The 20268-nt window shown below is 38.6% G+C and overlaps 2 protein-coding genes across 2 annotated transcripts; one reads left to right on the forward strand and one right to left on the reverse strand.

The window, feature by feature from the left end:
• Positions 1–812: 812 nt before the first annotated feature.
• LOC126786354 (palmitoyl-monogalactosyldiacylglycerol delta-7 desaturase, chloroplastic-like) lies at positions 813–2161 on the forward strand. Its single transcript, XM_050512156.1, has 5 exons — positions 813–1103; positions 1221–1361; positions 1477–1617; positions 1730–1836; positions 1960–2161. The coding sequence occupies exons 1-5, from the start codon at positions 813–815 to the stop codon at positions 2159–2161; spliced, it is 882 nt and encodes a 293-aa protein (XP_050368113.1).
• Positions 2162–15811: 13650 nt separating this feature from the next.
• LOC126786637 (palmitoyl-monogalactosyldiacylglycerol delta-7 desaturase, chloroplastic-like) lies at positions 15812–17339 on the reverse strand. The gene is made up of 5 exons (XM_050512516.1): positions 17043–17339; positions 16668–16808; positions 16380–16520; positions 16155–16261; positions 15812–16049 (listed from the first exon to the last, which is right to left on the reverse strand). Exons 1-5 carry the CDS (start codon positions 17337–17339, stop codon positions 15812–15814), a joined length of 924 nt encoding a protein of 307 aa, XP_050368473.1.
• Positions 17340–20268: the final 2929 nt, after the last annotated feature.

Consider the following 20268-nt stretch of genomic DNA (forward strand, 5'->3'; position numbering starts at 1 on the left):
CTATCCGAAGGCGGAGAATAAGAGAAATTTCATAAGACTTTCAAATTTAGTCTATGCAACTAGATTCACAAACTTAAAGCACCATTTTCTAAATCAATGAAGCGCTATAACATACAATGCTAAAAAAATTAGATGTAGACATATAAAAGGAACAATCAAAATCCCTAGCATTGTATCCAGATGGATTCAAATCAATCCATTTTATTCAGTGAACCAAGGAGTTATTACACTAAAAAATACAAGTTTAATTCGAATTTAGTGTTGTAATATATTATTTCAACAAAGAAAAATACAATTTTCTATTTTAAATAATGAAATATATATATATATATCTAATAAACAATATTGTTATGTATTTATAAAATTATTTACCAAAATAATGATAAAAAATAGTTTTGAGGCATGACTCACGTGTGCTAGTGTGTCACAAATATGTGTCAAAGTCCTTTCGGACTATTTATGTCACACTTTTGTGGTACACTAGCTCATTGGTCGGAGATGACCTAATGTGCAACTTTAATTGGTCTAGGTAGGTAGTTCACGAACACAAATATGAGGTACATGCAGGTAGACATTTATTAATTGAACCTATTGATGTGTTTTTTTTTTTTAAACGATAGTGGCTGAAAATTGAAGCATGGCATGGGTAAACAGTATTATAGTGTGTGTAGGAGCTAGAAAGTTAGCTGGTCTGCATCTATATATACTAATATGTGCGTAGTCGCCTATGAGCTCATTAATTATCGACGTTTTTATGATACAGAGTAGGTTCTCAGTAATATACCTATTGGCTATTGCAGGCCACAATTCAAATGAAGAGCCTCATAGCGAGTATTGTTATGACTCCCTTTGTACAGCTTGGGGGAAGACCATGGAATTTGCATGACATAATTACAGCGACTACTCTACTGGCCTTCCATGGCGTCTGTTTGTTTGCTCCATTCTATTTCACCTGGGCTGCCTTTTGGGTAGCCGCAGCACTCTATATCCTCACCGGTTTGGGAATCACTCTGGGTTTCCATAGACACCTTGCGCATAAGAGCTTCCACCTCCCCAAATGGCTCGAGTACTTGTTTGCCTACTTCGGGGTTCTATCACTTCAGGTTTTCTATACTCGAGCTAGGCACATTTTCTATCTTTTCTTGTCTAAGTACAGAAAAAAAAGGTAAGAAAACAAAGCGATTGTCTATGTTTAATCTCAATGGCATATTAATTTGCAGGGAAGTCCGATAGATTGGGTGAGCACACACCGGTACCATCACCAGTTTACAGACAAAGCGAAAGATCCTCACAGTCCCTTGGATGGTTTTTGGTTTAGTCATATGGGTTGGATCTTTGATAGCAACTCTCGTTATCGAATCGTAAGGAGAAATTAATTCAGCGTATTAATACATTTTAATATATATATATATATATATATATATATCTATGTATGATAACTAGGTCGAATTTAATTAACCTGATGCATTTCATCAGTATGGAGGACTGAAGAACGTAGAGGATATGAAGAAGCAGTGGTTCTATAGGTTTCTTCATTATACGTACCTTGGACACGTACTTCTTTCTGGAGCTTTGCTCTATGCACTGGGCGGACTACCCTTTTTTATTTGGGGAATGGTATGTAGTCTTTTGCAATTACTATTTTCACCATGCATGCCTGTTATATATGATTCAAATCTGTACGTACGTAGTCCAATCTATATACGATTTTATTTGTATATCATTTTAGGGAGTGAGGATCGTATATGTTCTACACTTCACTTTGCTAGTGAACTCGGCCGGTCACATCTGGGGAAAACAAGTATGGAACACCGGCGACCTGTCAAAGAACAACTGGTATATATATGCATGGATTTATTCAATCATGCTCCCTACGCACACTTAGATGAGATCAATTAATGATCACTAATTTTGACATATATATAATCTTGTTTTGGCTAAAAATGAACAAATTAATAGGTTATTGGGATGGATCGCACTTGGAGAAGGGTGGCACAACAACCATCATGCATTTGAGAACTCAGCTAGACAAGGTCTGGAATGGTGGCAAGTCGACCTGACTTGGTACGTAATCAGAGCTCTTCAAGCAATTGGTTTGGCAACCAACGTCAAAACTCCTACTGAATCCCAGATGCGTCGCAAAGCAGCCCTCGCCAAGTAGTATATTGAATATTATTCGAATGGAACGAACCATTATATTATTATTCATTGCGCGGGTCAATTAGCTAGTTGCATGCATTAACTTTCATGGAACTAGCTACTACTACGTACGTTTGGTCATTCATATGACAAAAATGTTCCATCCCTTTAATTTCAATAAATGTATCATTGATGCATAATGAAATAATTGTGTATTATTGAATGATATGGGGGCCTATATATAGGCATTACAAAACCACAATCCCGTAGGATTCGGAGTTCTAATCTATTACGGAGATGCTAATCTATCTCCTAACAGGAAACCTATTAGGCTAAGACACATAGAAGGGTACAATAGTAATTCTCCCGGAACACTCCCCCTTGTGTCGCATGTCTAGGTTGCATGGTGCACACATCGTTGCCTCGGTAAAAACCTTGTCAAGCAAAACAAAAACCTCTTGGGTAAAACAAAAGCTTGATCGAAGGGAATAAGAGCACAACGCACCAACTACTTAAGGATCTTAACATGTGATGTAGACTCCCCCTGAAGTCTACCAAATTCTAGTGTTCCGATAAACGACGCATGCCAATGCTCTTCACATGTTTCACAAAAGTAGATTTAGGCAAAGACTTGGTGAACAAATCCGCAACATTGGATTCTGAACTCACTTGATTGATCTGAACATTCAAGAACTTCTGTTGTTGAACGTTGTAGAAGAACTTAGGCGAAATATGCTTGGTGTTGTCTCCCTTGATGAAACCTAACTTTGCCTGCTCTATGCAAGCAGCATTATCTTCATAAATGCACGTAGGTTGATCAGTTGTAGAGACTAATCCACAAGAATCACAAATATGGCGAACAAGTGATCGTAGCCAAACACATTCTTTAACTGCTTCATGGAGAGCGATAATCTTCGCGTGATTCGAAGTAGCAACAAGAGTTTGCTTTGTGGATCTCCAAGATATTGCCGTATTCCCAATGGTGAACACATAACCGGTTTGAGAACGAGCCTTGTGAGGGTCAGAGAGGTACCCTGCGTCGGCATAACACCATAACAAGTTGTTTGGAGTCTTTGCATCGGGGGAAAGAGCTGCACGGGACCGGTTGCTGCTCTCAGCACCGCGCACGGTCTCCACGCCATGGCGGCCGGCGGCGTCGCTGCGGCGTACGGCGGCAAGGCCGGGGTCGGCGACGGCGGTGGTGTGGGGAGATACCGTGGCGGTGTTCTCTCTGCAATAGGGGTAGAACAATCCCATGTCAAGGGAACCTTTCAAGTATCGAAACAAATGCTTGATTCCATTCCAATGACGTAGCGTAGGCGCGGAGCTAAATCTAGCTAATAAGTTCACTGCGAAAGATATGTCCGGTCTAGTGCATTGAGCAAGATACAATAGTGCCCCAATCGCACTAAGGTATGGAACTTCAAGACCAAGAACTTCTTCATCATCCTCTTTAGGACGGAAGGGATCCTTCTTGATATCTAGACTTCAGACGACCATGGGAGTAGACAATGGACTGCATAGATCCATATTGAAACGTCGAAGCATCTTCTGCGTGTAATTTGACTGATGCACTAAGATGCCGTCGGCCCTATGCACAAGCTCAAGGCCGAGACAGAATTTCGTCCTCCCTAGGTCTTTCATCTCAAATTTCGACTTCAAATAAGACACGGTCTCTTCAATCTCATCAAGAGTACCGATTATGTTCATGTCATCAACGTAGACCGCAACGATGACGAATCCAGAATTTGTCTTTCGTATGAACACGCATGGGCATAGTTCATCATTCTTGTAACCCCTTCTCACCAAGTATTGATGCAACTGATTGTACCACTTTCTTTCAGATTGCTTTAACCCGTACAATGAACGACGTAATCTGACTGCATGAGCACTCCGTGGTCTGGAGGCACTTGATGGAGGTAAAGGTAGTCCCTCTGGAGTTTTCATGTATATCTCTGCGTCAAGATCCCCATAGAGATAAGCTGTGACCACATCCATAAGCTACATGTTTAGTCTTTCGGACACTACCAGACTAATAAGGTAGCAGAAGGTAATGATGTCCATAACAGGAGAATAAGTCTCTTCATAGTCAATACCAGGTCGTTGTGAGAATCCTTGCGCCACGAGTCTTGCCTTATAGCGCACGATCTCGTTCATCTCATTACGCTTACGAACGAAGACCCATTTATGTCCAACAGGTTTGACATCTCTTGGAGTCAATTCAACCTTTCCGAAGACTTCTCGCTTCGCTAATGAGTCAAGTTCTACCTGGATTGCTTCCTTCCACTTCGGCCAATCTGCTCTGCGTTCGCATTCAGCTACAGAGCGAGGTTCAACGTCATCTTCAGATATGATCTCATGTGCGACGGAATAAGCGAAAACGTCATCAATGCATGTAGTGGCTCGGTTTCGGACCGACTGCTCACTTGTGTAGTTCACTGAGATTTCGTTGTTCTCTGGCATCAAACAAGGTTCCATAGCGTCCCACGGTAACACTTGAGTTGATTCATGGACATAGCTGTAATCAGAGACAACTTCATACGATGGTGATTCATCGTTGATGACGCGCTGTTCCTTAGTCATTCACTTCTTTCTAGGTTTTGAATCCCTAGAGTTTATCGGTCTCCCCCTTTTTCTTTGAGGAGCCGAGGCCGAAGCTGATCCATGCCGGGCCATCTCGGCATTGTCGCCACAAGGGGCGCCGACAACACCACGGCGGACGGTGGTGCCGCCGCCGGCCTCCGTCCCACTGTCAGGGGCGGTGCCAACGTTGCTAGGTCCAGGAGCTTGTCTTCCACGCCCGTATTTCGGGACATCCAACCGTGCCGGTACGTTCGCAGCGGGTATGTTTGATCTCGTCACTTTAGCAATATCTACAAAGCCGTCGGGCATCGAATCCGCGACTTTCTGGAGGTTGATAATGCGTTGCACTTCTAACTCGCTTTGAGCAGTGCGGGGATCATAATGAGACATAGTGGGGACACACCACGTCAATTCCTGACGTTCATTTGGAATGATAACATTCCCATCTCCCCCTAACGACGGGAAGCATGTCTCATCAAAGTGACAATCTGCAAATCTTGCAGTAAAGAGATCTCCGGTGGTTCGTTCTAAGTAGCGGACAATCATTGGGGAATTATAGCCAACATAGATACCTAATCGTCTCTGAGGACCCATCTTAGTACGCAGCGGAGGCGTAATAGGCACATAAACGGCGCAACCAAAGATGCGTAAGTGTGAAATATTGGGTTCGTAATCAGTTACCATCTGGTACGCACTAAACGCTTGGCTAGCCGCGGGTCGGAAACGAATAAGTGTCGCTGCATGCAACACTGCATATCCCCACGCAGAGACCGGCAGGTTAGTACCCATAACCATTGCCCGAGCAACAAGTTGAATACGCTTGATGGTAGCCTCTGCTAGACCGTTCTGTGAATGAACATGAGGAACGGGATGTTCAACTTCGATCCCAATAGACATGCAGTAATCATCAAAAGTTTTGGAGGTGAATTCTCCAGCATTATCCAAACGAATGGATTTGATAGGATAATCGGGGTGGTGAGCCCGAAGTTTGATGATCTCAGCTAATAACTTGGGAAATGTAGCATTCCTTGTGGATAGCAAAACGACGTGTGACCAACGCGTCGATGCATCAACCAATACTATAAAATATCGAAAAGGTCCGTATTCTGGTTGAATAGGTCCACAAATGTCACCTTGGATACGTTGTAAGAATGGAATGTTCTCGGTTGAAGCCTTAGCAAATGAAGGACTTCCTTGAAATTTAACAAGAGAACAAGCTTTGCAAAACGAGCGATGGGCATCAGAAATTGCCATGGAGGCATTTGAAAGCACGGGAGGCATCACAAGCTCCTGTGAAGGAGGGGATGCCGCCACCGACGGCATGAAAGCCGTGGAGCTGCCGAGTGAGGCATGCTCGGCCACACCATGCGGTGCATGGGTAGGCACGGCCTCACCGTGCGGAGCACGGGTGAGGTGATCTTCCAATCGCTTCCGGGACTTGAAAAATGGATGACCATGTGAATTCTTAAGAATTCTAATCATCATATCACGTCCAGGGTGCCCGAGACGGGCATGCCAAAGCATATAAGAGTCTGAATCACAAAAGTTGCGTTCAACCGCATATGATTCAAAGATCCGAATGGAAGTAAGATACAAACCATTCCCAAGACTCTTCATCTTCTCTAAGATGCGGCGATGACCTGCTTTCTCAGAGGTAACACAAAGATATTGCTCTCCATTCTCAACATAAGTATCAAGGTGAAAACCATTGGCACGTATGTTCTTAAAACTTAGCAAGGTGCGGGGAGACTTCGGCGCATAAAGAGCATCTACGACGTTAAGAGTCGTACCATTAGGCAACATGAAAGAAGCTGTGCCTCTTCCTTGAATGATGGATTTCGAGCCAATCATTGTAGTCATCGAAGAAGTCGAAAACACTAGATCCGTGAACAACTGCCTGTGCCGTAGGACAGTGTGGGTGGTTCCGCAATCAGCTAGACATTCGATTTCACCGCAGGACATCTACAAAATGACAATTAAGAGAGTCAGCGACATGGGAACAATTTTATACAATACGCCGTAGGATATTGTAAGAATGGGAATCGGAACAAAGGTCGATCCCATCGAATGTATCACATGGCAATAGTACTACATTCTTCAACTAAAGAGTTAGAAATCATGGTATTGAAGCAGTGAAATACCAAACAGTAAACTATGGTGGTATAAACCATCCAAAAATGGTGTGGAAAACACACACAAAGAGTACCGGTGAGTGCATATAACGGACTTGGAGAAAACCGGAAAAACAAACCGGAAAACCATGTCAAAAGAACTCAAAACCGGGTAAATTTTGGACGAGGAAAACGTGGCAGCAGGGACTGCTGCAATATGCCGGAAAAATGATGAGAAACGACGAAACAAATCGTCGAAAAACTCGTTGGAAAACCGGTGGCACCGATTTCCGGAAAACCGGCCGGCGGCGGTCGGAACTGGCCGGTATGGAGGCCGTAACTTCAGGTCCAACAGGGGACGCCGGCAGGAACCGGGTGGCGGTGCCGGAAACGCCGGGAAATGGCCGGAAGACAGCGAATACGCCGGCAAAACGTGCCGGAAATGCTGGAATAGTAACCGGGTCCGGCCAAGGCAAAACGACTTCGTTTTCGACGTTCCGAGGTTCGTTTTCCGAATTTTAAGTTTCAAATTCACAATGTAGTGCTATTGGGGTCCCATGTGACCCAAAAGTGTCCAATTTAAAAACCACGTGAGTTGCACACGTTGATCATCATGCTAAGTGTCAAGTAAATAAAATTCTCAAAGAGATCGCCTTGTAAGCAAGAAATGAGAAATTTTATTGAATGTTAATCTTTAATACATCACACATGAACTTCTAATTCCAAAATCAAAAGACTATTACAAAGTCAATGAAAATAACAACGGCAGTCGGCCATAACAATACTTGAATCATAAAGCTAAAGAAGCTAAAACGACTAATCAAAGTCGGGAGTATCCATGGTAGCAACCGGAGGCCTAGCCTTAGAAGCAAGGGGCTCGGGCTTCATGGAGATATGGTGAGTCTTGATCTCATGGTCCTCATCCACATGATTCGATTCGGGTTGTAGAAACTTCTTGTAGGCGGCGTAAGCCTTGATCATCTCTTTGCTAGCGCGACAATCGCGATTAAAGTGCTTGAAGGAGCCACATTTGAAGCATGGAGACTTGCCATTACCGGAAGTGGAGGCATTAGGAGGTGCACGGCCTCCTTGAAGTTTGGGACGGGGACGGCCTCCCCCAGAGGGTGCGGCGCTGCCACCATCACGAGTCCAAGTATTGGACCGAGGCCGAGATCGGCCTTGTTGCCTCCCACCACGAGAGTTGTTATTTTGGTGCTGATATGGAGCGTTCCTTGATTGATTCTTTTGCTTAGGAGCTTTCCCATAGTTAGACTGTGGCATAGAAATTCTTTTAGTGCCAACATGTCTATTGTTATTGTTGAGGAGAATCTCAGAATGTCTCTCCTTCTTAGCCAAGAGTGCCATTAAGTCAGAAAAAGACCGGATGTTCCCTTCCTCTACATGAGTGCGGTACGTATGAGCTTGAACCTCATAGTGGATTGGAAACGTGTCTAATGTCTTATTGAGAAGATCTAGGTCGGTCTTGATGACACTAACGGTGCCAAGATCGGATTGCAAGCATAGCATATCCTGATTGAAATCATCCACTCTCTTATAGTCCAATAGACGGATGTTATCCCATCTAACGGTCAATTCAGGAAGAATCTTATCATGAACGTTGTTGTACCGCAAGCGTAGTTTGTCCCATAATTCTTTAGGATCTTTTACGTTCAAGTATTGCCTCTTGAGAGTTGCATGGATGTGACGTCTCATGAAGATGAGAGTCTGAGTCTTAGCCATGGGTGGGAAATCAGCAGGAGGGTTGGCAAACATGCCTTCAATCCCTCGGCTCTCGAAAGCGAGTTCCATGTCGGAAACCCAGCGGTGGTATTCCTTTCCTTCTAGATCAAGAAGGCCAAATTCCGGTCGAGATGGCGATGACATCTACAAAACGAATACGGAATCGATTAGATTCAAGTATAATAGGAATTAGAAGGGGTGACGTATATGGTCACAAGAAAAAATCAATGCAAGCGGCGATACTCATGATCGCACCCAAAACAGCGGTACACTCAGGCGACCACACGAAAATCGATTAACTTCCCTTTCAAAACAATCGTGACTCCCCCAGGACCGTCACACAGAAAACATCGACCAAGAGGGGAAACCCATCCCTCTATAGTCTCATCGGCGTTATAAGAAAGGCCGGAATTAAGACAAGAAGAAGGCTAATAGCGCCCGATATAATATATCTATACGTTCAAAAGCGGGAACGTTTATGAAAAATTTACCTTTGAAGGTTTGTAGTATACGGGAGTAGCTTCTCTTGAGCGAAATCCTTGCTTGTGAATTTCACGTCTCTTGCGTGAATATGCGGGAGGAGCAATTTTGAATGCTTTGATGCGGGGACTTGCGGGGCAAAAAGATGTTTTTGCGGAGCGAATGCGGAGGAGACCCTGCGGTGTTGCGGGGCTGGCTGCAGGGGCAGCGTGCAGGGGCTGCGTGCGGGGCTGCGGGGGGGGGGGGGGTTGCAAGGGCAGTGATGCGGCGGCTGCAGGGGCGGCGAGCAGTAGGTGCGCTGGCGAGGAGATGTCGGAGCTTGGAATCGACGGCGGTCGGCGGAGGAGAAGAGAGAGAAAAAAAATTTAGGGCTCTAAAAGTTCAGGGTTTTAGGGCAAAGTGCGTGATAACGTGATGCATGATGAAATAATTGTGTATTATTGAATGATATGGGGGCCTATATATAGGCATTACAAAACCACAATCCCGTAGGATTCGGAGTCCTAATCTATTACGGAGATGCTAATCTATCTTCTAACAGAAAACCTATTAGGCTAAGACACATACAAGGGTAGAATAGTAATTCTCCCGGAACAATCATATATATATTTGAACTAAATGTACCATATATATTAATCTATTTGGCATTGCGCGCGTATATATGGCTGGTGACTTCCTTAATATAATGAAGGTTTCCATGTGAAATGTTTTTTAACAAGCCGGGTTAGAAATGAACACCAAATCTAAGAGCATTGAATCCGTCTCCTTTACAGCCGAGCTGCGAAGTAATGTATTCAGTAAATATTATCATACCCAGTCCTAGCATTCTGTGTTAAACTTTTCCACGTTTATCCCTAGAAAGCAAAATTGTCCTTCAATTCAAAATTTCACACCCAGCAAACTTCTTTCTAGAGAGAGTTGAATAGAGAGAAAGTTATTTGACTATTGAATTATAAATTGAACCACTAAATGAATGGAAATCATGATCATAAGCCATACATATAGGCATAGTTTGAGATAGATTTTGGGACTACTTTTGGGGTTGTTTAAGCTTTTGAGAAAAATAAATGGTATTTGGTATTTTTTTTCTTAAGGCTACTTTTGGTCAAAATAGATTTTCCCAATAGCTGAAATTTAAAAGCTAGGTTCATGTGCTTTTGAGAAAAACACCGAGCTACAATGCTTTTTAATTAGGATTTCATATTCTGTTAATGTTGTTCTCGTTCTATTCTGAAAATTTACATGCTACCCTAGTTCTACCTAATTTTTCTTCAAAGAAAGTCTGAAATTGAAGAGATGAGCAATTTCACCCTTTGTAGTTTTGATCACTAATATCAGTAATATGGCAAAAATCAATTTCTCCAATTAATTCAAAAAAATAATATGCAAAGCAATCCAAAGGTTCTACACAAGAAGTAGAACCGAAAGCACATAGTGGGTTATTTTAGTGACACGGCGAAGGCAAGGCAGATTGAGGAAATTAGAATTGGGTTTCGATTTTAGATAATCGAAGGTAGAATTGAACAAGAACTAATTATACTAAAGCTTACCAACAAGAGATCAAAGAGTCCTTGAAGCTTGAGACATAGTTAAAATTTATTAAAAGAAACGATCTACCTCTTCCTCAATTTGATTGGGATTCTCCTTGCATTTGATATCAAAGAAGGGAAATCAATAGAGGAAGTGAGATTGGGCTAGGTCTGGTGGTCTAGAACGGCTGCGTCGCCGGGGGTCTAGAGCGGTGGAAAAGCTCCGCCTGGCTTCTCGAAAACATGAGAGAGAATAAAAACTAATACATAGGTAATAATGGTATAGCTATGAATGATTATATTTTTAGATTTGCTGATTAAATTATATTATATTTAAGATAGATTTAAATGTTAAAAATATTTCTTTAAAAAAATAAAGTCAAACATAAATTTAGACCTTAATATATATCAATTTCATCAACATTTAAATAGTTAATGGATATTACGACATCTCTTTGTAGTTGTTGTAACCTTTTTGGATAGTTTTTGTATTTAGTACAATTGCAAAATATTTTACAAAAATAATTGAAACACCTAGCGTCTATATAATTTAGTTATTAATATTCATTATAATCATGGTAATAATCTCAAGAACCTTTTTAATCACTTTTTGTAATTTTATCAACTCAACACTTTTTACTTCCAATTTACCAAACACAAAAAATAGTTTTTTTGTTCTCACTATTGATAGAACGTTCGGTTAGAACGTCTATAAAATACCCTGTAAAACATCATCGTTAGTATAGAATAAGTAGGGATCGTTCAGTCCGGGGAATCAAAAGGGCCTCAACACTTATCATGTTATTAGGGGGTTTGATTTGGATTCTAAAACTACAACATAAAATAAATCCTAAATTACTTATATACAATTGATCAACCATTCATCACATAACCAAAACACGAATTTCACTCAAGAAACATGTCAAACACGTGTAGAACAACATATAGGCAGCAACTTATTTTCGATTCTTTCTAAGTACATTTCAATTCCAATTCTAATTAGAGTCCGAAGTGGTTCATCTAATCGTTAAGACTTCTTAATTATTTAGAATCAACGAAGCGTTCAATCCTAAACATATGCTAAAAAGAGTTCAACATAACGAAGCGTTCTAGTCAAACAACAAAGTAGCACATAAGCACATTAAGTCGAATTGGAGACATGTAAGCAAGCATGGCGTCACTCATCTTAATTAAGCATGCAAATTCCTAGAACTACCACAGCCCTATATAAGTATCCATAATTGAAACCCGAAGCGCATATTCAATCGATGAACACTTTGGTGAATTAAATCGCAACCCTAGGAGAACCATGGCCTTGGCTTCCTCTAGCATTGATTCATATGCACGAATTCAAGGAATATATTGAAATAAAACCTAAATTAATTTCGAAAACCTACTGCCCCTATCTATTATACACGGATTCAAACATCTTTCATGAGTTTAAACAATCAAAACATAGAACCAAAGAAGTCTGAATTTATGCTCTTCATGTATAAAACCGAAAATCACATCCAAGAGTTCATACAATAAAATCGAAAATTGCAGAAAATAAAAAGAAAGGTTACAAGCCATGGATGAATCACACATTAGAAACCTTGAAGGATGAAGCAAGGATGAATTCGGATTTGGAGAGGCAAGGAGATGAGCACGGCTTGGTGGAGATGGATGAAGTTTTTGGCTTGTAATTTTCTGGATGGAATTTGGCAGAATTTCGGCTTGCTTTGTGAGAGAATGGAGATGAATTTTATGAAGAGAGGTCGAGCTATATATAGAGGAATGAGGAGAAGAGGCTGCTAGGGTTTTGGGCTGATCCATGGAGGATGCACGGCTGTGATGTTGCTGCCAAGATGAGATCGAATGGCTCTCCTTTTTCCTTGGATTAATTCAGCTCTTATCCCCTTGTTTCTCTAGGGTTACACACGGCTGGACTCCTTTTTATTTGCTGAATTGATAAGGCACGTCATCTCCTAGTTATTCTCTTAAAGCTTCACACGAATTGGACTTCTTCTCCTTAATGAATATGGACGGCATGAAAGCTTCCTTGTTGCACACAACCTCCTTGTTTTCCTCAAGCCGTGAGTTTTATCTTCAGCTGATTGTATATGCACGACATGGCCTCTCCTATTATCTTGTGTAACTCGGATTTGAACTCCTTCTTTATCTCTTTGAATTATCTCTTCAATCTGAAAATAAGAAGAAAAAAATCAATAGTAAGAGATAATGTATTTCGAAAATCATGTTCTAATCTAGACATTAGTTGTCCTAAAAAGACATATGTAATAGGTCAGCTCAACTAGATTAGGAAAGTTTCTAATTTGCAAAAAGGAAACTTACTAGAATAAGTAAGTTACTAGAACAGGAAAGTTCATTTAGGAAAATTTCGTAATAAGAGTTTGAGTTCAAGTAGGACTTTCCAAAATGGTACGTTTCCTAGTCTAACAAGGATTCCTAATGCAAACATGACTCTCAACATATCGCCAATGCGACCAAAACGTAGAAAGATGAAGACTCCTAATTCAACTAGGTTTCCTAGTCCTATAAGGATTCCTACTCAAACTAGGACTCTAGACCAATTCTTCGTTTTTAACTCGTTTAAGCACAAAAACACATCCATAACCATCCAAGACTCCTATTGTGACTCAATGACTCGATATTACAACAATAAGGGTTAAGCAAAGTACAAATGGAGGTAAAAACATATTAAGAATGTAGCACAAAATGCTCCTATCAACTATTACATGAGAATTACTATTCTACCATTGTGTGCGTCTTAACTTTAGTAGGTTTCTTGTTAGAGATAAATTTGCATCTCTGTAATAGATTAGGGACTCTAAATCCTACATGATTGTGATTATGTAAATGTCTATGTATATCTCCCCATATCATTCAATAAAGATACATTTATTTCATCATACATCACTCACAACACTTCTAAAAACATTTTATTAAATACCTCAATTGATTTCTCTCACAACAAATCTAAAAGTCATTTTACTCATAGCAGACTCAAAAGTCATTTTGCTCACAGCAAACTCAAAAATCATGTTGCTCACAACCAATGGTCTAAGTAGCAGTTATCGGCATCGTATCGGTTTTGTAAAATAAGGATATATCAGATTTATCGTTTTTGCTAATTTTTAATTAAATTGAATATATTTATAAACATATAATTCAAAATATATCAAATAAACCTGAGAAATTAAAACTTATATTTCAAAATGTACCAAATAAACTTCATAAATAAAATAATATTTGATTGTTTTGATAATTAAAATACATAAATAGTATTAATTAATAAAAATAGAGGTAATCATTCATCATAAACTCTCTCGTCATCGAATGCTATCGACGAATATTTTATTTTCTTTAAATTATTTTTTTCAAAATGACGTGGTTTTAAATAATAATAAAAACACCGTTATATTGGGTCAAACTTGACCCAATATATTGTTCTTTGACTTGATTTTTGAGATTGACTGATATAATAGACCGATAAACAATTTATCATATTATTTTTTTAATATCAGAGATATATCAGAATATTTAAAACATTACTCACAACAAACTCAAAACTTAGCCGTCCCAAACTACTGCCCATAGTTTGAGGATGTCATTCATGTTCCACTTATCTTAATTCAGATAGATGATTTGATGGCAGTTATATATGGTGGAGCCAAGACGAACACGAATGCTGAGTACGCAATATGAGGATATAACTATGTATACTAGCTTCGTACCGCTTACTATGAGAATGAACAAAAGCTATTAATTTATGGTTGTTGGTTTAGAAGTACAAGCTAACACTAAACAAAAGCAGATCCATCGTCATGGTTTTATGACTTTTCTCAGTTTTTCTGGTCTTATCGTTTGAGAGGAAGGACAAAATTGATAATTTAAGGGTAAATTATATTGGTTTGGGTACATTTGCCAGTACATTTAGCTAACACTCTAACCAAAATTACATGTGATCGATCGGAGGGAGAACCAGAGTAGCTAGATCATATCCACATACTATAGCAGACTCCTTACTATAAAATCTGCCGGTACTATAAATATATTTCATGTATAGATAGTGATGTACGAAAATCGTTGATTCACCTTTAAGAAATTTTCTAAGATATACATGAAAAAAAGAAGATCATCGATCATTCACAGGGCCGGCCATGGGTAAGCTCATGAGGCACGGGTCTAGAGCCCTATTTAAAAAAAAATAGACAAAAAAAAAGATATATGATATGATATTATGATTGATATCCCTATATTGTTTGATCAGTCTATTGGACGTTTCGTCTTCAGTTCTTCTCTAACTCTCTTGCCTATGATCATCGCATGCACATCTCTCATTCATTTAGTCCAATTTCAATATAATTTTTTCTTACCAGGTAAATAATTTCTCCATTCTTTCTTGCTTTTAATACTTTTATTTCAGAAAATTGACCATTGCTTCAATTGAAATTGAATACAGTAAACCTTAATATAATGTGTTTTTTGAAACTTTGGGAATGGAAGAATGGTTATTAAGGTTTACAACTTTGACATAATTATTAATTGTTTATTCACTCTAATGATTCGTTATTTATTTGCTATTAATTTGCTATTCTATGTTTAACAATGAAGATTATTGTCTTATACTCTTATTGATTATTGAGCATAATTCAGTAATCAGTTAAAATGTTACTTTGTTAGATCAGTTGGTTTGCTTGGTTGAAAAATATTGAACAGTGTAAATTTGTTGTCGATTGAAGAAGATTTGGCTCATAAAATAACTATTCAAGTTTAATCGAAACTTTTGCGGCAACAAATGCAATTAATATTGAAAATTGTCGTTATTTTTTCTTTTTCACCAATTGTTGTTGTTGTTGAAGAACAAACAAATTTTATCTCGCGGCCCTCAAAATGTCAGGGCTGATCATTCATTTACTATTTCTGTTGATGCTACGTACTATTGATATTTGTTGGAGCCAATTTATTATCACATGCTTGTCTGACAACGTTATTAAAATCAATATGGTTCAATACTTTCAAACCAGGAGGATAAATATAATGAGATTAGAGCGAGATAGGTTTGAGTAGGTAGAAGGTGATCGATCGGCAGTAGTTGAGGTAGAATCGCTTTTCATTATTATAGCTAGTGTCGAAATCAGAACATCCATGTGAAATCAAACACGCGATTATAGATAATACCTGTCCGCGCTACATATAAATAAAAGCAGACTAGGCAAACTAATATCAATCTTCGTGGCTTATTTCATGAGAAACCATATTCTTTCTGGTCTCCAAGGCTTTGCGTTTCTTATGAGCTTCAGATGGTAGTTTCACATCAGTTGCCAACCCTAGAGCTTCAAGAAGTCTTATGACGTACCAAGTCACATCAATCTGCCACCATTCAAGGCCTTGTCGAGCCGAGTAGTCGAAAGCGTGGTGATTGTTGTGCCATCCTTCTCCAAGTCCAAGCAATCCCAACCACCTAACCAAGATACACACACACACACACATATAAAATCTCAATGACCTTGACCTTGATTATTACTTAGTTAAGGATATTTAATTAATTGAGTTGTTAAGTACGCACCAAAGGTTCTTAGATAGATCACCGGTATTCCACGCTTGATACCCCCATGTGTGACCAGCCGAATTTACTAGCAAAGTGCCGTGGAAAGCAGCTGTCATCCTCACTCCCTGTTAAAATAGTTTAATCGATTAGTTTTGCTAGTCAAACTTGCAACAAGGGACACCGTAATGGTAGAGAAAATCTTGGCCGAGAAAAAGAGACAGCCTTTCTTCCTATATCACGTACCATTCCCCAAACGATGAAGGGAAACCCACCAATGGCATAGAGAATTCCCCCAAGAATAACCGAATGTAGAAGAAATGTATGATGAAGAAACCTGTAGAATGGCTGCCTTTTCATGTCTTCAACATTTTTCAGTCCACCATACTGCATATATTGTACAATTAAACAATTTAGTTTCCAACTGAAATGTAACAAGTAATAAAAGCAAAGGAAAAACGAGTTTCGGTCGGTATATGCATTTAGTTATGAAGGCCGGTGTGCGTAGTGATTCTTAATTGAATACGTAAGTACCCTTCCAAATCGCCTATTGCTGTCGAGGATCCATCCCATGTGGCTAAACCAGAAACCTTCGCGAGGACTATGAGCATCTTTCTCTGTATCTGTATATTGGTGGTGGTAACGGTGAGTACTCACCCACTCAATTGGACTACCCTGCAATTCAAAAAAAAAAAAGAGTTATTAAGCACATACATGTGTATTAATTTACTTGCAAACTGTACGTACACATTAAAGATTAAACTCATGGTACGTAATATAGCGGGTATTTAAGAAAAAGTAGGTTTAGCCATAAGTCATTATTTGAAATTTTCAAAGTTTGATATCAGAAATAGATTGCATGACATGCAATACCGATAAAGCTCCTGAAAGCTAGTTGTAGGTACGTACCTGAGCCGAAAGAACGGCGATATAGGCGAAGAAGTACTCAAGAAACTTGGGAAGCCTGAAACTCCTGTGCGCAAGGTTTCTATGGTAAGACAGAGTTACTCCTAAGCCGGTCGAATAACCGAGAACCACAGCGAGGAGAAACAAAGGCCAGCTGAAATAAAAGGGCGCAAATAAACAAAGGACATGGATCGTCACGAACATTCCAGCCGTGACCAAGTCCAGTAAATTCCATTTCCTCCCCATAAAATATGCACAAGGCGTCATGAGAAAGGTCACCCACATTCCCAGAAGCCCCATATCTGAATATCTGAAAAAACTTCTAACTCTCACCCAATTTCTACTTCACAGCAAGTAGCTGCCTCCTGCATGAGGAACTTGTATGCGGAGACCATTATATATACTGGTGCGCCAAGTGAAGGGAGTTGAATCAGTTCAATACTTCTGAGGCCATGGTAGGTGAAACCATTAATTAAGGCCTTTGGGAAATAAATTTAAATGAAAAATGACTGCATATCAGCTCTATATTTGTGCATGAGTTAACGTCTAAATACTGGCATGACCATATGATTTGTGTAACTATTCGTCAGAAAATTAAGTACTGGCTACCGACCGAAGCGCAGTTTAGGTGTACATGAATTGAAACCCTAAACCAACCCGCTTCAAGCAGATTTATTATATGCCAGAGATAGGTAACTCACCCCCTAAGTCATATATTGCAATTTCTTCCAACTTAAATGCATGGTCTTAGCCACTCTTGGATATTTCTTCAGTCGATCCGGTATTGGATTGCAATTATACATATACGTACCTTCTCCCTCTTTTTTTTTTTCTGGAAAAACACCACCATCTTTTCAAATAAAGCCCTTATCGTCTGCAAGTACATGAAAACAAATGGAACTATGTGTCCCTGTTTTCTATTTATTTTGATCAAGTACTCATGTATATTTACATGAATAATGCTAAATGAACCACTATTTAAGGGGTGTATTGTCTATGGATTTAGTTGGAGTTTTAAAGAAATCTATGAAATTCAAAAGTCTAGGTGTATTCAATACAAATTTTTAATTATTCATACAAGTCTGAGTGTATTCAATTAAGATTTTAAAAAGTCATTATGAAATCTATGAAAGTCTGAAGATATTCAATCAAGACTTTTAAAATGAATAGAGGTATGTGGGTATTCAAAATATCATTCATACTTATGAAATTATAAACTCATGGAATCTTATGGATTTTGTAGTGTTAATTATACACACGACAATCTAAAAATTGTCTAGCATCTAGATCAAAGATTTTCATGGACTTTTCCATGGACTTTCTCATTGTATTTTATTTTCTCCACCATTTTTCTTTATTTTCTTTTTGTTGTTTTTTTATCAATTCTTTTTTCTACAATCCAACATGTTTATTCAACCTATGATCTCATGATTTTTTTATTCTTCTTTATGTTATGTTCTTACATTGTATTTTTATATTTATTAAAATCGCATTCTCATATGTGGACACATGCCCAATGCTAACAATAAAAACAATGACAATGAAAGAAGTACATAAAAAGAAAGGAGAATAATAATCATATCAATGTTTCATGAACACAGACTTCTTTAGCTTACAACTTCCAGAACAATCTATTTACTTTTATTTATTTAGTACATATTGGTCGATATATTAAATTTAAGGGGTTTAATTTATTTTCTTATAAATAATCGAGATTTTCTAATGTGTTTGTAATAGATACAAGTTATACGACCAATAAATTTGCTTAGAACAAAAAATTTGCATTAAATCCTTATCCAATAACATCCACAAGGCGTCAGAGAACCCATAAGACCAACCTATATGCTTAAGGCACAGCAGAGAGTGAAAAAATTATCACGGAACCATGAGCTTGTAGGTGAGAGACATGATATGCACATACATTATGAATATTGAGAAATCTATAGAAGTCGATCAATATGAAATATGTAGACTTCATAAATCAATAAAAATATGTAGAAATCAGTCAAAAATCTATGGTTGAAATCAATGATTTTAACAATTCTATAAAAGTCTGTGTACCTTTTAAAGAGTCTGTGTACTTTTCAAAAAATCTGTCAATTAAAATAAGTGTACACAAATCTATATACAATATACCTCCCTTAGTGTACTACTCATAACCCATTTTAGGTGGCAGTTGACATAGCATGTCCACATCAACATAATATGATTTTTGACTCTTTTAAATTTTTATTTTAAATTATTTTCTTAATTAAAAGATGGGTTAAACCCTAACTTTTATCATCCTGATTTAGCGATACATATTCAAAATATCTATATATTCTCCTCCCATGAGTTTCACCACCCAATTCTTGCCAAATAAATGCCAGAAAAAGATGGAATTCATCATCCATATACACAAGGAATTTCCGAATTGGTGTGGTAAATTATTAATATCGATCATAACATATGATTGATATGAACAGTAATAATAATTTCAGTTCTAGATCTTGTCTAACTACCACACAATAATCAGATCATCATCGAAAAAATGGAAGAGATCAGATTGAAAAGCGCAGAAGAAAGGTTTTCTTGAATATACTGGTATATAACCAACACAGGGGACGTCTTAGACCCCAAGTCCCCAACCCTATCGATCTCTTATTTAAGTTATTTTAGGGCTCAAATAGATTGCAACTGATAAGTATTATAATCCCAGATTAAAAAGAAAACTTGAGATTCTTAAGCATCATGACGTGCATCACCCCTCCATTTATCTTCATGATTCATACAATTAATAGAGAAAGACCCCTGATTTTGCATTGTAAATTGATGAGAGGTTTGGAGATGGTGAATAGAATAGAAGATCATAAAGATTAGAAAACTAGATGGAGAAATCGTGTATCAGTTTAGAAATATAAAGGATATGGCTTAAAAGTTAAATCAAGAAAGTAAAAACAATCTGAAATTAAGGAAATAAAAATGAAATATAAAAGAAGTAGCATTTATGGTGATGTGGATATGTCATGTCCTGCCACTTAAGATGGGTTATGGGCGGTTCACCGAATGCATCATTTAGCATTACTCCTTACATAAGAGGGTTTGTACTGACAATCTTTCCAGGCCGGCGCCCTCAAATTTGGTCGCTTAATCTTGTGAATCGAGTTCTTAAATTGTGCAGTACATCAACTAGCATGAATATATATGCTGAGATATTTTAACCAGTCGATCAAGTGGGTTGGTCTGGACA

Source organism: Argentina anserina, chromosome 3 (assembly GCF_933775445.1).
Source record: "Argentina anserina chromosome 3, drPotAnse1.1, whole genome shotgun sequence".
Lineage (NCBI taxonomy): Eukaryota > Viridiplantae > Streptophyta > Magnoliopsida > Rosales > Rosaceae > Argentina > Argentina anserina.

Excerpts from the sequence above, each read along its gene's own strand:
- LOC126786354 (XM_050512156.1), top strand. The coding sequence starts at position 813 with ATGAAGAGCCTCATAGCGAGTATTGTTATGACTCCCTTTGTACAGCTT. Across the intron at positions 1,362-1,476 it reads GCAACTCTCGTTATCGAATC|TATGGAGGACTGAAGAACGT; the intron begins GTAAGGAGAAAT and ends GCATTTCATCAG. Across the intron at positions 1,618-1,729 it reads CCTTTTTTATTTGGGGAATG|GGAGTGAGGATCGTATATGT; the intron begins GTATGTAGTCTT and ends ATATCATTTTAG.
- LOC126786637 (XM_050512516.1), bottom strand. The coding sequence starts at position 17,339 with ATGGGGCTTCTGGGAATGTGGGTGACCTTTCTCATGACGCCTTGTGCA. Across the intron at positions 16,809-17,042 it reads TCGCCGTTCTTTCGGCTCAG|GGTAGTCCAATTGAGTGGGT; the intron begins GTACGTACCTAC and ends TTTGAATTGCAG. Across the intron at positions 16,050-16,154 it reads GATCTATCTAAGAACCTTTG|GTGGTTGGGATTGCTTGGAC; the intron begins GTGCGTACTTAA and ends TATCTTGGTTAG.